Genomic DNA, 15,475 nt, shown 5'->3' with positions numbered 1-15,475 from the left:
TGTTTGTTTGTTCCAATTTACCACCTTGATTAGGTGGAAGCAAATGTTTTCAAAACCATTATGACTTGTGGACCTGATACCGACTAATCTAGAATATCTTGTTTGGAAATTATAAAAATGTTTTAATGTTTTCATATTGACATTTGATTTATTTGTGCTTTTGACCCTACAAAAGCACCTTTGGCTCTGCAGACGTGTGGCTAATCACCTCTGGATCCATCCCATTTCTTCTTGTAGAGGTAAGTGTGAATAACTATAGAACACACTTCCTGTTAAAGCCAAGGTTCTTCGCTGCAGACAAACAAAGATTCGCGCATACCTATGGATGTGATGGAGGAGCTAAATATTTGTGTCTTTCTCTGCTGTCACTTCTTGTGATGTGATTTGTACTGTATATACATTGTCAACTGTACCTGAAATAAAAGAGGAGAGCCTGTAGCCTGTTGGTGTGAGCTGATTAATGTTCTGCGCTCTGCATATTCCACCCCATTGTACATTTCAGCCAGACTCCAACTGTGGCAATCAATTCAATCAGCAGTGCTTATGAAGCCATTACAATCTAGCTGAGAGCAGGCGGGGGCTGCATCCTTCCACTGGCCTCACAGTAACTACTGTTTAGTCAAGCCAGAAGGGCTGGATGGATGGGTGGATGGCTGGATGGATGGGTGGAGAGATGGATGGATGGAGGGAGGGAGGGATGGTTGGATGGACGGATGAATGAGTGGATAGAGGTATGCATTGGTGGATGGACGGATGAATGGGTGGAGGGATGGATGGATGGATGATGGAGGGAGGGAGGGATGGATGGATGGATGGAGGGATGCATTGGTGGATGGACGGATGCATGGGTGGAGGGATGGATGGATGGATGGACGGACAGATGGATGAACTAATAAAAACACATACCTAATGACTTGAGCATGTGACTATGAATATGCATAACAGCGACCGGCAATAAGAGTGGGTGTTGTGATATTTACACCCCCTCTGAGAATGCTATAGGTAGGTTGCCATGGTGACTAACGTGTGCCATAGCAACCCACCCCTGCTGCATGCTCCACCCCGAGTTCTGAAGGCCAGAGGAGTTGAGAGGATGGGGGGGGGGCACCACCAGCAGAAGCGGCTTTACCTCACCACCCTCCACCCTTTCCTATCCTATCACGAGGGAAGCAGCATCCCTTCAAGCGGCCGTTTGAACCGCTGGCCTCCACCTGACCGCCATGTGCTTCTGTGTCACTCAGCCTGAGGTTTCCTGAGAGGAGCACATGTAGGAGTGCTCTGATGAGGCAATTATTTATTGCTTTAACCCCTCAGCATCCACACTGGACCTTTTTTTATTTCACCTCAGGGCAGCTTCAAGACTGAAAAACAGATACAGATGTCCATTACCCACATTACTGTGTATTCATTACATGTCATAAAGATGCATTTTATCAACTAAATTCTGTAGTCTGGGTCCGTAGTTGGTTTTATTCTGCTGCCGTTTACCTGAACCCACTTCTTGTCCATCACTTGACCTCACATCCACTAGCAAACATCATCATCATTTCTGGTCTGATGCCCCAAACTGTGCCTGTATCCACTGTAGAAATGTTCATATTCTGTGCACCTTTGTTGTGATTGTTTAGGGAATACTTATTTCAGAAAAGAAATATGAATTATAAGAAGCCACCTCAGTATTGATCTGGAGACATCTCAGTGCTGTGTTGGTGAATTCTGCCCTCTGCTGTCCTGTGACTGTATAACATACTGTACAGACAGTTATGTGTACAGTATGTGACTGGAATGCTGTCACACTGAGGCACATTCAGGTTTATATCAATAGATTTGTGTGTTAATAAATTTAAAATATGAAGGCCAAGCTCACTAGCTGATCTAGTCATCTGTCTGTGTGCTAAAAAAATAAATAAAATAAACAAATACAGGATATCAATCAGTTGCTTATGGATGTATTTTAATAAAAATAATTCTGTCAAAATTAAACAGAATACAATATTTCTTTTTTTTAAAACATGTTTCCAGTACATAGGTATTTTTTTCAGTTATCATTTTTCCATTTTTTTAAATATCATTTTAAAGGTTTTAAAAGTCATGCTAAGTATAGGGTAACTCATTTCACAATTTTTTTACATTTTCATTTTTTTTTTGCTAAAACTCAGAAGTCAAAATTATTAAATTAAAATCATCATGACAGAAAGTCAAATTGTGCACAGCTTGTGTCAGCGATATGCCCAAATCCATCCATTTTCTAAAGAGGCTCTCACAGGAAGAGGAAGAAGAAGAAGTCCATATGATCACATCGCTCCTTTCCTTTATAAACAACCACTGATCACATCAGCGGCTCCGTGTGTCTAACAACGCAGGGGTTCGAGGAAAGGTGCGCTGAGCCCAGGCTCAAACACAAAAGGACAGCTGGGAGACAACCTGTTCCCTACGGGTGGAGCTGGGTGAGGCTGTTGTTTCAAGAGTGTGCAACAGAAGTCCTTTACAGCTGCAGGAGGCAGGTGTATGTGTGTGTTCTGTGTGTAAATATTAGAATACTTCCTATTATAGCAGATTGTGTATTAAAAAAAAACAGCCAGGTAAAAGTTCCTACACATACCCTGCATTAAACCCCACACTGCAAACACACGTCTCCAATATTACATTTAGTCCTTAAGTGAAAAATCTCTCTAATAAATAAAAATTTACACTTCAGGGTGGATCCATGAGCTATTAGCCAGGTCAAAACACAGCAGCAGCAGACGGAGCGATGCCCATTTAGTTGGTACAATTGTAAATGTTTATAAAGCAAAAAAAAAAAAAGTTTGTCTTACTAAAACCCAATTATTGGTACTGGAAATGTCGTGACAATTTGTGTAATGGTTTTGGAATTTGTTAGGACAAAGAATGAAGAATAAGCAATTACTGTATAATAAAATAAATAGTGAAGCCAATTTATTTATTTATATAAACAAGACATTATGAAATAAACCACTTTATAAACTGGGTACAATTAAACCCAGTCTGTGCTCCTTATATGTATTAGCATATATATGGGTCATATTGTTTGTATTTAGGTGAATATTGTTGAATTTTTCATATAACAACTGTTGACTGGATTAACACTCAAAACTCAAATGCACAAACTACTCCCTGGCTGGCTAATATCAATTTGCACCAAAGAGCTAAGATAGTTAAGGTGGCTATAGGAAAGACTAGTGGACCCTGGATAAAGTAAACAGAGAAGTTAGCTACAGAGCAGTTATAAAATATTCATTTATTTGTACTAGCTATAGTATTTATATTTTGTTTATTTTGCTTATTTTGTTACCTATTTTAAGAAGCCCGTTTCTCCATGTAGCAGCTAGTAGCAAGTATGCCATATTTAGCTACAAAATGTCATCTCATTAGCAAGTTTTAGAGCTAGCCAGTTGCTAGTTACAGCTAGTTTGTGCAAGTCAATGATAGCTTTTGTTAGCAATAGCTTAGCTTGCAGCCTGTAGCTTTATACTACAAAAATATAACGTAGCTACTTCACAAATGGGTGAGGCCATTTGTTTTTTTTTTAAATAAATATTGCCAATTCCTGTTATTTATTTCATAATGTCTTATTTATATAACCAGTACAATAAAAAAAAAGACTTCTGTTTTTCATGTTATTGTACAGAACGATTCGAATAGGTTTTTAAACAACCTATAAAGCTGGTTTGAAATCACCTGTGATTTAATTATCATCAAGTGCAGTCCAAAATTTAAAAAGCTTTTGGCTTTTTTTATTTGAAACAATAATTGCAGCAGCACATGCACGCAGCAGGTCAGACTGTGGAGGATGTAAAAAAGAAAGAGAGAAAAAAAAGATTGCAGTAATGAAATCCCCAGGGGTGACTTTACTTTTAGACGTACACACACTGTGCTTGTTAGCCTGCCTTTTGATACTGTTTTTTTTCTCTATGCCGGCATCAAGGTGACCATGATGATAGTGTTAGACTTGGTCCTGAAGGCGGGTGTTGTAGGTGCAGCTGGGGCTGTGCTCTACCACCTGGCAACCACATCACTGATTGGTTGTTACAGTAAAAATTAAGGCTCCAACACCTCTAATATTCCAATTTAATCCCTGTGTCCTGGTTAGTGCTAGTGTGCCACTTCACAGGACCTTCAATCATTTTCTTTTTTTTAAATACAGAGGTGATGTTCTTTTTCAGGAAGTATCCTGTTCTTTCGCCGCTTACCTGTGAGCTCACACTATTTTATATCTTAAAAAATATTATGTAATGATGACTCAGGAAGCTTCTGGCCTTAAAAAATACAGCTAATGATGTGCTCCACACAATAAGAAACCCTTTCTGTATTTCAACACGTTCATATTCTGTATCCTGTATATTATTATTAAAAATGATGTAACAGGTTATTATTACTTTAAGATGTGAAGGTCACCCTAAAAAAAGCCTTTGGGGGGTTAACTGTGGTCTGTGATATGGTTAACGGGAAGAATAAGAATGAAAAATACTGATGATCGTAGGGAAATAAAAAATAAATCCACCCATTAAAACAGAAGAACAAAAAAAGAGGTGTTACATTTTTGTTTTGTCCAGGATGAGCACAACAAACTGACAAAAAAAACTAAAATAAAAATAAAAAGGCTAGATAAACAGAATAATAATTAATTATCTTTAAATAGTGTCACACATTTCTTTATTTGATAATACTAAATTAAAAAAAGGAAGCTTTCTTTTCTTTTCTGCTCCTCTGTCTGTGCCGCTGGCTTGGTCTGATGGACAGCCAAACACACCAATTACACGCATCTCTGCTCTTTCCTCCGTTGCCGTGACAACTACACCTGCTGGACATGCCTTCTCTCTCTCAATGCTACTTAACATTAACCTGTGGAGAAATGGGTAATTATCTAAGTCAGGTAAAAGAATGAATGCAGCATGATTACAATAAATGTAGTTTTTTGTCTACGTAATTGTTCTGTGCATGATGTTTCATGTATATAAGCTACAACATGGATGATGACTACTCACCTGGATCTGGGCTAGTGCAAAAAGTTGTCTACTCTGGCGAAGGAGCAGGAACCAGACCGGACCCGGGCCATGAGCTGAACACACTCTGTGGCCTGGCCAAGCGCTAACATCAGCGGAGGCTGTTTAGGCAGATTTTGGGACTCTGAAGCAGAGTGGGGGGAAAATTTAATGAGTGCTTCTTCTTAAAATACGAGAATTAGCTGCTTTTCTGCAGTAATGAATGCACCAGTATAACTCATAGCGTTTGTCTCTTTACCCAGTATGGCGCTGTTGAGTGCGGAGCAGAGTGATTCCCTCTGCGTAGGGTCTAACTGCTGCCCCACCGGGCAGTTCCACGGGTCTGAGTATGCTAGCAGGCTGAATGCATCCTACACACAGAGAGAGGCAGACAGAAACAGTCTCTGTTATTACAACACAACTGAAATACAAAAGCACAGTACATTCTGAAGCTTGGTATATAATAGGTTGAAATTTTCTCTATAAGGGTAATGTAACCTTTGCATTACAATTCTGTTTATAGATCAGGATGCTGACCTGATAACAATGTAACTGTGTGTGTTCAGTGTGTCTGATCATATACATCAGGGCTGTGTTTCTGCCCTCTGGTGGTCAGTTTGAAATAAAACATGCTCTTCTGAAGGGCACTGACATGACTATGGAGGATATGATTTAATGAACAACATTTTTATGATGCTGGAACTAAATCTTTACAAACAATAAAAAGAACATTGACCATTGTTCTTCCAGAGACTCCACTGATAATGGAGTGTGAACTGTTTTCAAATTACACACACAGCACCTTTTCCTGCAGTGAGCTCGACACACATCATGCGTGCGCACCTGCATGCACAGTTATATACCTGTAACATCTTCTTGTGCGTGGCGTTCTTGCCGTACTCGCGGCACAGCTGTTCACTGAGCGCCTGCAGCTCCCGCCCAAACTGGATCATCCTCTCTGTGGCTGCCTGGTTTCCTCCACAGAGCTGTCTGCTGTTAGCGCAGCCATCATCTAATGGCAGAGATGTGTGCATGAAGTGAGTGTAAACAAGAACAAAGTTACATGTTAAGGTGTCGGGGTAGGTGTGTGTGTTTTCCTGTGTGTACCTGTGACCCCATTGCCAATGCTGTTGTCATCCGCCTGGAGGATCTCTTCATGTTTGTATGTGCCGTTCATGATCCGTGCAGAGGAGCCCTCGACAACACCGTTAGTGTAGTGCTCTGCTTCGATCTCCATCTCGCTGTCACTATTCACACAAACACAGGCACCACACAGGAGGTGTAAAGTTAAAAACACGAGACTCCGTCAGTTTGGAAGCAACAACTTGACTGATGCGGTTCCCACCTAGTTTCCTGGTTGCTGTTGGCGCTGTGTGGCTGGCTCTTGGTGGAGTCGGAGGAGTTGGACTCAGAGTAGTTGATGGAGGAAGGGGAGGAAGAGGTGGAGGATGAGGCGGAGGAGGATGCGCTGGGGTATTTGCTGCCGCCCACACCGCTGTGGCTCTTTGACTTGTTGGGGGGAGTCACCCCATTACTGCAGGTGGGGCTGTCCGCTCCTGGGTGGAGGCAAGACAACAACACACATCTCATTTGTTTAAGTGTGAGAAGTGTGTTTTTTTTCCTAATATTGTCATGCAGGCGTGCATGTTTCGAGTACCTCCGCTGTGCAAGTGTGTGTTGCTGGATCCGTGGCGGGGGCTGAGGCTGGGTGAGCCGGGGTAACTGTCCTGGGACTTGGGGGAGCGGCCGGTCAAGCAGCGAACCTCGCTGTCTGTACCGTTTACCATCTCCACAAACTGACGACACCTGAGGCCATCGAACACTGAGGTTACTGACTTTTACTAAGAAACCTCTCTGCCTTCATATCCACAGCAGCTGCAGAGAATCAATACTTGGCTTTCACAGACTTGACTTACTTCAACATGAACAGCAGGTTTGGGTTGCGTTCTAACAGGCCTGGATAAAGCTGCTGTGTGGCATCTACGGCTTCACCCACCCTTCCTGCCAGCACCAGTTTCTGTATTCCTGTTAGACAAAACACAGCCACTTACAATAAACTGATTACACTTTAGAAATCACCCTCAATCCAAAATCTAGCTGGGGGTGAAGTATGTTACAAAATGAGGAGGAAAGTCACACTCACTCTGTCTGTTCTTTATAGATGTCTGGTCCTCTTGGATCATGGTCTCTGTGGCTCTGGCAAAGGCTGTTGCAGTGGCACAGTAGCCGTGATGAACCAGGTAGCTGGACACCATACTAGTCCAAAGGAAAAGGCAATTGCTTTATAATTCTTAACATCTTTTTTGCTTGAAAGCATCAGCTTGTTCTAACCCTTTTATAAACATACATGATAGCTATAGTACATTTCTTCTATATGTATGGTTCCTCTCTTTCTGCCATAGGCCACAGATTTATCAATCACACTCCAGGATTTAAGCACCCTGCTTTCAGTTCAATTGATAATAGACAGTAGTGAAACAGTAAGGCCCATAAATATTTGGACAGTGACAGAAGTTTTGTGGCTGCCTCTTTTTTATGGGACCAAAAGTAATTGGACAATTGACTCAGAGGGCTGCAAAAAAATTTAACAAGGCTGCATGGGCTCTTCCCTTGATAAGGCTGAAAAAGAAATCCATCAGAGAGAAAGGAGAAATGTTAGGAGTGGCCAAATCAACAGTTTGGTACATTCTGAGAAAAAAAAAGGAGTGAAAAAGAGTGCACTGGTGACCTTGAGAACTCAAAAAGGCCTGGACGTCCATGAAAGCCCACAGTGGTGGATGATCGCAGAATCCTTTCCATGGTAGAAAAAAACCCCTTTACAACATCCACTCAAGTGAAGAACACTCTCCAGGAAGTGGGTGAATCAGTATCTAAGTCTACCATAAAGAGAAGACTTCATGAGAGTAAATAAAAAGGATTCACCACAAGGTCCAAACCATTAATCAGTTTCAAAAATAGAAAGGCCAGAATTGACTTTGCTAAAAAAGAAAAAAGAAGCCAGCCCTGTTCTGGAACAGCATTCTTTGGACAGATGAGACTAAGTTGAACCTGTACCAGAATGATGGGAAGAAGAAAGTTTGGAGAAGAACTGGAACAGCTCACGATCCAAAGCACACCACATCTTCTGTAAAGTGGCACTGGGTCACTTGTGTTTATTGATGATGTAACAACACACAGAAGCAGCCGGATGAATTCTGAAGTGTATAGGGATATACTTTCTGCTCAGATTCAGTCAAATGCAGCACAGTTGATTGGATGGAGCTTCACAGTACAGATCGACAATGATCCAAAACATACTACAAAAGCAACCTAGAAGTTTTTTTGGAATATTCCAAAAAAAAGTGGAATATTCTGCAATGGCAGAGTCAGTCACCAGATCTCAACCCAATCGAGCATGCATTTCACTTGCTCAAGACAAAACTTAAGGCAGAAAGACCCACGAACAAGCAACAACTGAAGACCGCTGCAGTCACGGCCTGGCAAAGCATCACAAGGAGGAAACCCAGTGTTTGGTGATGTCCATGAGTTCCAGACTTCAGGCAGTCATTGCCTGCAAAGGCAAAGGTTTCTCAACAAAACATTGAAAAGTAACATTTTAATTAAGTTATGTTTATTTGTCCAATTACTTTTGAGCCCCTGAAATGCGGAGTGTTTGTATAAATATAGCTACAATTTTTACATGTTTAATCATATATTTTTGTTCAACCCCTTGAATTAAACCTTAAAGTCTGCACTTTAAGCTCATATTGATTATATAATTGTATCCTCAATATGTTTTCATAAACAGCTAAAATTACAAAACTTGTGACTCTGTCCAAATATTTCTGGGCCTAACTGTAAATACATGTATAGTATTTCACATCCCACACTACACAACATTTTCTGAGCACAGTTTGCTCACTTGCTGTTTTGGCTTTGAGATAAAACATGATGAAAGCGTGGGTGTCGTAGGTGTTTGTACATGGAATCTTACTTCTGCAGGACAGCCTGCCACTCCCCCAACCTCTCGCCTATGGGGAAGCGAGCGATCATGCCGTGGATCTTTGCCCTCCATTCACTCATGTAGTCCTCGATGTCGAAGACAAACGGCTGCTGACCGAAGTTGGCGTCTACGATCTCGCCAGGCGTCTGAAGCCCCACAGTAGGGTAAAGATTTGGCTGGTAGATATAAAAAATAATGTTGTGGTTCTTGACAATATTAACATTTATACTTGGTATAATAATGGAATAATAATCCTAAGGGTTTCAATAGGGCTTTCGCACCGTTCGGTGCTCGGGCCCTAATTAGACAGGATGACTTTACACAGGATTTTGTGGTCATAATATTAGCTTAGTGTTACAAAATATCTTGTTCTTTGGGATAACTATACATTTCCCTTTTAGTTCTCATAGTTCTGGATAGTGACACTACAAATTATAATGACACAAAATGTTGAGATTACTTACAGGAAGGTCTGTGAAGGCTACACCTGTGGGATAAAAGGACAATCACAGTTAATGTTAAGTATAAGCACACGGTTTTAAATATACCCAGCCCAACATGTCCACCAACCTAAACTGATGCCATTTTTGGTGTAAAAGCAGGTGTTGTTGATGAGGTTGACACAGCAGCCAATTACATCACCCGTGGTGAATGTTGGGCCGTACGGTTGGCCCGTCCCAGAGGAGCAGAAGGAGTGGCCATCGTCTCCGTGGTAACCGTACGAGTGCTTGTCCCATCCTAAAATAAAAAACGAGGATTAGGATTAGTTTTTGTGTTTCATACTTGTGAAAAATGTGTGTGTGACAAACAAATGTCACAAATGTAGCAGCCGTCTGTTTCTGCTGCACACATCAATGTCCAAAGACTTTAAAGTGAACTGGTGACCACAGAAAAGAGGAAAGACGGTTACTCATTGACTTCTGCTACTCACATTTTCCCATCCGACTGCCCCTGCCTGCAGGGCGTCTCACACACACACTCTCTCATAGACACTTTCTGAATTGTTTGGCGTTCACTGCAGTGTCCTGGATGGCCAGCAGGAGGATGTCTATGTAAAGAACCTGGTGAATCACTGCTAACAGGAACAGCAGTAAAGGAGGCTGAACCAGGAGAACAAAGGCCAAAAGGGGAAGAGAGGAGGATGTCATGATGTGCTTATTGCATTAGCTCATTTCATGCTCCTGCTGGTGGTGGAGTATGTGTATGCAACACTGTTTTATTCTGTTATGTTTAATGTAAAGCATATTATATTTGGTGATGCTGTTTCAGTGGTGTCATTACTTAAGTATATATTCTTATATCCTTACTGGGATGAGATAAAAGTGGAAGCAGCACAACAGTCACAGTACATATGTGTTAAAGACACAACTGCACTTCACATAACTCAGACAACTCTAAAACAATGCAAATCAGGACAACAGGCATAACATGAGAAAAGCTGTATAATAGCTGGAAGTGGGTAAATGTCAATTTTACGCACATACAGTATAAACCTAAATAATTACAGGTAGGGTAGGAGATTTCCTTCTGATGCACTTTTTGTTAAATTAGTGTAACTTCTCTTTTCTCTTTACAATCCGATAGCAACCGATTAGTTCAGCAGTTTCGCTTTAAAACGAAGAATATTAATCATCTGTGGAAGCTATAAAACGCTAAAAACATCATCCAATCCTACGAGGCGCCCCTGCGTGTATAGTTGGCTGGTTGTCACTCTCTTCCCGCCTTACGCGCCCCAGAGAGGTACGTTCATGAAGGCCGAAGTCACAGACTGGTTGGGAGGCGTGGCTTCGGGGTGAACTCCGAGAGAAAGGGGCGTGTGTTTACTTTCAAAATCTGGCTGACTCACTGAGTTTTCAAAATCTCCTACCCTACCTTTAACTTGTTGGGTAAGTTGTGAGACTTTTTAATATGTTTAAAGCCTTATAATAATAAGTAAACTGCATGCTATATAAGGAGATATAGAGATAACAGCTAAAAAAGAGAATTCCAGGACTGTGTGGCATTAAAAGCACATGTGTTACTGGTCTGGTATGGTTCATGGTGAACCATCTTTCTCTTTAGCAAGATCCTAAGAGTGGAGCAGCTGAATTACAATTTTGCATTACTATTGTGACATTATATCTTCTGAGAAAAACAAGGTATTGGTTGAATTCCAGGCAGAAATCTTTTTAAATGAAGCAGCATGTTTGTTTTTCAATGGAGATCGCCTCCTACAGGCCTCAAGGTTTAACTGTCTTTGTGGGGTTTAAGGTGTCCTTATGTTGCACTCAAATAACCTTTATCCAATAATATGTACATCCATCCACCTGTCACTGACAAACATCCACTCTTGTACCCACTCCAAAGCCAAAACACATCCTCATACTTTTGATTTTGGTCGAGTGAAGCCAAAACAGCTGTTTATTTGTCCAGCACAACCTACAGACCGCATCTAAACACATCATACCATAAGGCAGGGATTAGATTTTATTTTCCAGCCTTATGTTCTGCAGTAATTGAAGAATTCCTCCTCCTGAAGCAAGCGAGGTGGAAGCGGCCTGAACCCTCTCCGGCGGCCTGTCATTCAGTTAACCGCCACTCTGCCACCATTTCTCCTCAATTGCGAGCTCATATGTTGTTGCCAAAAAGCAAAGCAGGGTTAGGGGAAAGTAGGTCGTGGAGCTGAGATATTAGATGCATACTTGTATGCATGCATATGTGTGTCTGTGAGCATGCAACAAATCATTACCCCAAACAGAATGTGTGTGTCAGTGTGTATATCCTGTGCATGTATTTCTTTCTACCTGAGCACCTATTGTGGCTCTATGTGTTCTTTTGTGCATACTTGAGTGTATGTGTGTGTGTTTGCATGTGTGGTGAGGTATTAGATTAATCTGCTGACAGGGATATTGCCTCTAAAGCCAGGCTCACTGCTCCAACATGCTAATGAAATGGGCAGGCCTCCACAGCAGGATCAGACACAGAGGTCAGCAGTGGGGAACATTGTACTATTACGGGACACACACATATACAGTGCTGTACTTTAGTACATTTGAGTACTTCACTTGAGTAATTCTATGTTATGCCACACTTTGCTCTGACAACTAGAGTCATCATTATCTTTTCAAATGAAAATTGATATATTAAAGCACATGCAACATTTTGAGAAGGTATTTCATAAGGTGGGATATAATATAATTATAGAATATCAGAAACTCTTACATAATTATTGTACACAAAAGTTGGCCTCCTTTCCAACACAATTAATCAAGCCACAACTCATCATATTCATATCAGGTGAAGAGCAGCTGAGACCTTGATTTGAAAAAGTTGGACTACTTTGGAGGGCCGCTGACACTTTAACACATGACTAGACCCAGCACCCACATGTCTCGCAAATGGATCCCACACTTGCTTACGACTATTATAACTAATACTAACCATGAGTTTTACTCTGACATGATTTTACAGCTGCCTAAATTTAACTGCATTTTACACATTCAAACATCAGTATTAACAATCAATAAAATCAATGTCACACAAAACAATAACGGTTATGTAGGCTAATTTCCACACAGAATGGCTTCTATTAAGTTTACACACTTCTGTTGGACAATGAAATTACTATCAGTACATTAAAAACTGTCACTATCTACCCCAATAATAAACCCTGGATCACCAAAGAGCTCAAGCAGATCCTGAACAAAAAGAAGAGGGTCTTCTTCACAGGATCTGAACTGGAAAAGAAGGAGGTCAACAAGGAGGTGAAGCGGGCCATTAAGGATGCCAAGCTGAATTTAAAAAAACGTGGAGCAGAAATTCACCGGTGGGAACCTGCGCGCAGCTTGGCAGGGCCTCAAAACCATGGCCTCCGCTAACAGTGCTACCACTCCCAGCTCCATCCAGGTGGAGGGACACAACACCACATCCCTCCCTGACAACCTCAACTCCTTCTACACCAGATTTGAAACAGGCAACACCACCCAGCTTGAGATTATACCATCCTCACTCAACCCTGGAGGCTCTGCGCTCACCTTCAACACATAGGACGTGGTGAGAGCCTTTAGGGGGACCAAAGAGAGTAGCTTACCTGGCCCAGACAACATCAGTGGCCGAGTCCTGCGGCACTGCGCTCAGCAACTAGGGGATGTGTTCCGGACCCTACTCCAGAGCTCCATGGACAGTAGCACCATCCCCCATATTTGGAAACACTCCACCGTCATCCCTATCCCCCAAAAAAGTAAACCTTAAACCCTGAATATAGCTCTCACGTCCTTAGTGATGAAAGCCATGGAGAAGATCATTAAACACCACATCAGAGAAACGGACCCCATGATTGACCCATTTCAGTTTGCATACCGTGCAGGCAGAGGCGTGGATGATGCAAAACCATTCACCATGGACAGCATCCACAAACACCTGGAGCATCCTGACTCCTCTGCCAGACTACTGATTTCTCCTCAGCACTCAACACCCTGCAGCCCTATATCCTGGCCACTAAACTCTCCTCCCGCTTCCACCTAGAAGACCAGATAATCCTGTGGATACTGGACTTTCTCACCAACAGGTACCAGAGAGTACTGGTTAACACCTTTTCAGACCTCCGTTCTACCTCAACCGGTTCCCCCCAGGGCTGTGTGCTATCACCCCTACTCTTCATCCTTTACACTGATGACTGCAGATCCACACAGCCCAACTGTCATCTGGTTAAGTACGCTGATGACACCATTCTCCTGTCCCTGCTGCCAGGACCCTCACATCACCATTGTCCAGCTCTTCAGGAATTCATTGAATGGTGCGACAGCTCACACTTGGAACTGAACGTCAGCAAGACCAAGGAGCTAGTCGTGACTTACTCCAAAAACCAGAGGGACTTGTCTATAGCAGCCACCACCATCATCCACGGAGAGCCAGTGGAGCTGGTCGAGGAGGTAAGATATCTGGGCACCATCTTTGACAACCTCCTGAAATTCTCCTCCAACACCGAGGACATTTTCAGAAGATCCCAGCAATGTCTCTACCTCCTGAGGAAACTCAGCTCTTTTGGAGTCAGTAAAAGTCTACAGACTTTCTACTTCAGCTTTATTGAGAGCATCATCACCTTCTCAATAACCTGCTGGTTCCACTCCATCAGCCTCCACAACAGAAACCGACTTCAGAGCACTGTTTCAGTCTGCTCTAAGATCATTGGCCTCCCTGTACGAACTCTTGCTCACAGTCATGACCAACAGACACTCAACCTGGCAGTAAAAATCCTCAGAGAGCCCTTACACGTCCTCCACTCCACTTCGCATTTCAGTGGCTCCCCTCTGGAAGACGGCTCCACTGCCCCGCCTGCAGAACCCAAAGAAGAAAGGCCACCTTCGTCCCCAAAGCCATCCTTCTCCTTAACTCCTCCCCACACACTCTCTCTCCTCCCCTCTCCAGTCAACACACAACCATAGTACAGTCAACCTTCCCCCTGCCCCCCACCCCCTAACTCACATACCTGTAATTACTAGTCGCCGCTATTACCGTTATTACCTCAGCTTTAATTTGCACATACATTTACTACTGTTTACTTTTCTGAATCTGAATTAGGCTGAGATGCCTGAGAGACCAAACTACTGTTTTAATGACGATTGTGTGGATTAACAACTTCATGCTTCCAGGATTTGAAGCATTCTTTTTCAGAAACCCTGAATTTTAGCATATCTGTCATGGATTTTAATTATTTTAATTAATGTATTTTAATTAATTAATATTATTTTTTTATAATGTTGGCTGCTGAGGGCATTTTCACATGTGGTTATGCACCCTAACCACACGTCAGTTGGGACATACCTATCAACAAAGCAGTTATTGTTAATGCTTTCAAAACTATCTTCTAATATTTTATATATTTGTGTTGATGCCTCTGATGAGAATTTCACTAGCTAGCCAATGTGATTTATAACAACAATCCTGCAAAGAATCATCCATTCATTAAGGTTGTAAGAGAACTGCTGATTAAACAATATGATCACTTTGGAAGCTGCTGTACTGGAGCTGTACTGTACCTGCACAGGAGTTTCTATTACTTTGTTCATTGTGTAACAGAATCATCTCTTTTTTTAAAGCACCATAAACTGCACTCCAAAATAAAAAAAGTTCCAGACCGCTCTGAGTATATGCGCAGAAAGACACAGATGCACAGATGAGTGGGGACAAACACTCAGAGATGCAATCAGTCAGTCCAGGACACACACAGATAAATCCTCAGCATTCGGGACAAACACACACACTGGCCCACAAATGTGCTGAGTTAGTCTGGAGTTAAGGCAATCAACAGTAATCTGTCTACCAGGCCTACACACCATCTGTAGTGGAATCCCAGCAACCAAAAATATTTTCACATCTAATGTGTGACCAGGTTTGGAAAACATTTTTTGTCATGTTGTGTATGCTATTCCACGCGGTTACATCCTTTGTGTGACATTTAACACATGTGAATCAGTAGACTGGGGATGAATGATCTGTGTGTGTGTGTGTA

The 15,475-nt window shown here is 42.0% G+C and overlaps 1 protein-coding gene across 1 annotated transcript in view; it reads right to left on the bottom strand.

Annotated features, from left to right (window-relative positions):
- Positions 1-3,743: 3,743 nt before the first annotated feature.
- The window catches only part of ranbp10 (RAN binding protein 10), a 27,470-nt gene continuing 15,738 nt past the window's right edge, over positions 3,744-15,475 (bottom strand). The window contains exons 4-15 of the mRNA XM_028408288.1: positions 9,556-9,723; positions 9,450-9,472; positions 8,977-9,161; positions 7,147-7,259; positions 6,920-7,028; positions 6,661-6,809; positions 6,349-6,559; positions 6,111-6,250; positions 5,867-6,015; positions 5,263-5,374; positions 5,007-5,148; positions 3,744-4,863 (exon numbers count right to left, since the gene is read on the bottom strand). Coding sequence (XP_028264089.1) covers positions 5,018-5,148; positions 5,263-5,374; positions 5,867-6,015; positions 6,111-6,250; positions 6,349-6,559; positions 6,661-6,809; positions 6,920-7,028; positions 7,147-7,259; positions 8,977-9,161; positions 9,450-9,472; positions 9,556-9,723 — 1,490 coding nt within the window. The 3' untranslated portion in view covers positions 3,744-4,863; positions 5,007-5,017. The remainder of the gene's footprint in view (positions 4,864-5,006; positions 5,149-5,262; positions 5,375-5,866; positions 6,016-6,110; positions 6,251-6,348; positions 6,560-6,660; positions 6,810-6,919; positions 7,029-7,146; positions 7,260-8,976; positions 9,162-9,449; positions 9,473-9,555; positions 9,724-15,475) is intronic.

This window comes from Parambassis ranga, chromosome 6 (assembly GCF_900634625.1).
Source record: "Parambassis ranga chromosome 6, fParRan2.1, whole genome shotgun sequence".
Taxonomy (NCBI): Eukaryota; Metazoa; Chordata; class Actinopteri; family Ambassidae; genus Parambassis; species Parambassis ranga.
This window is presented reverse-complemented; position numbering and strand designations above follow the sequence as displayed.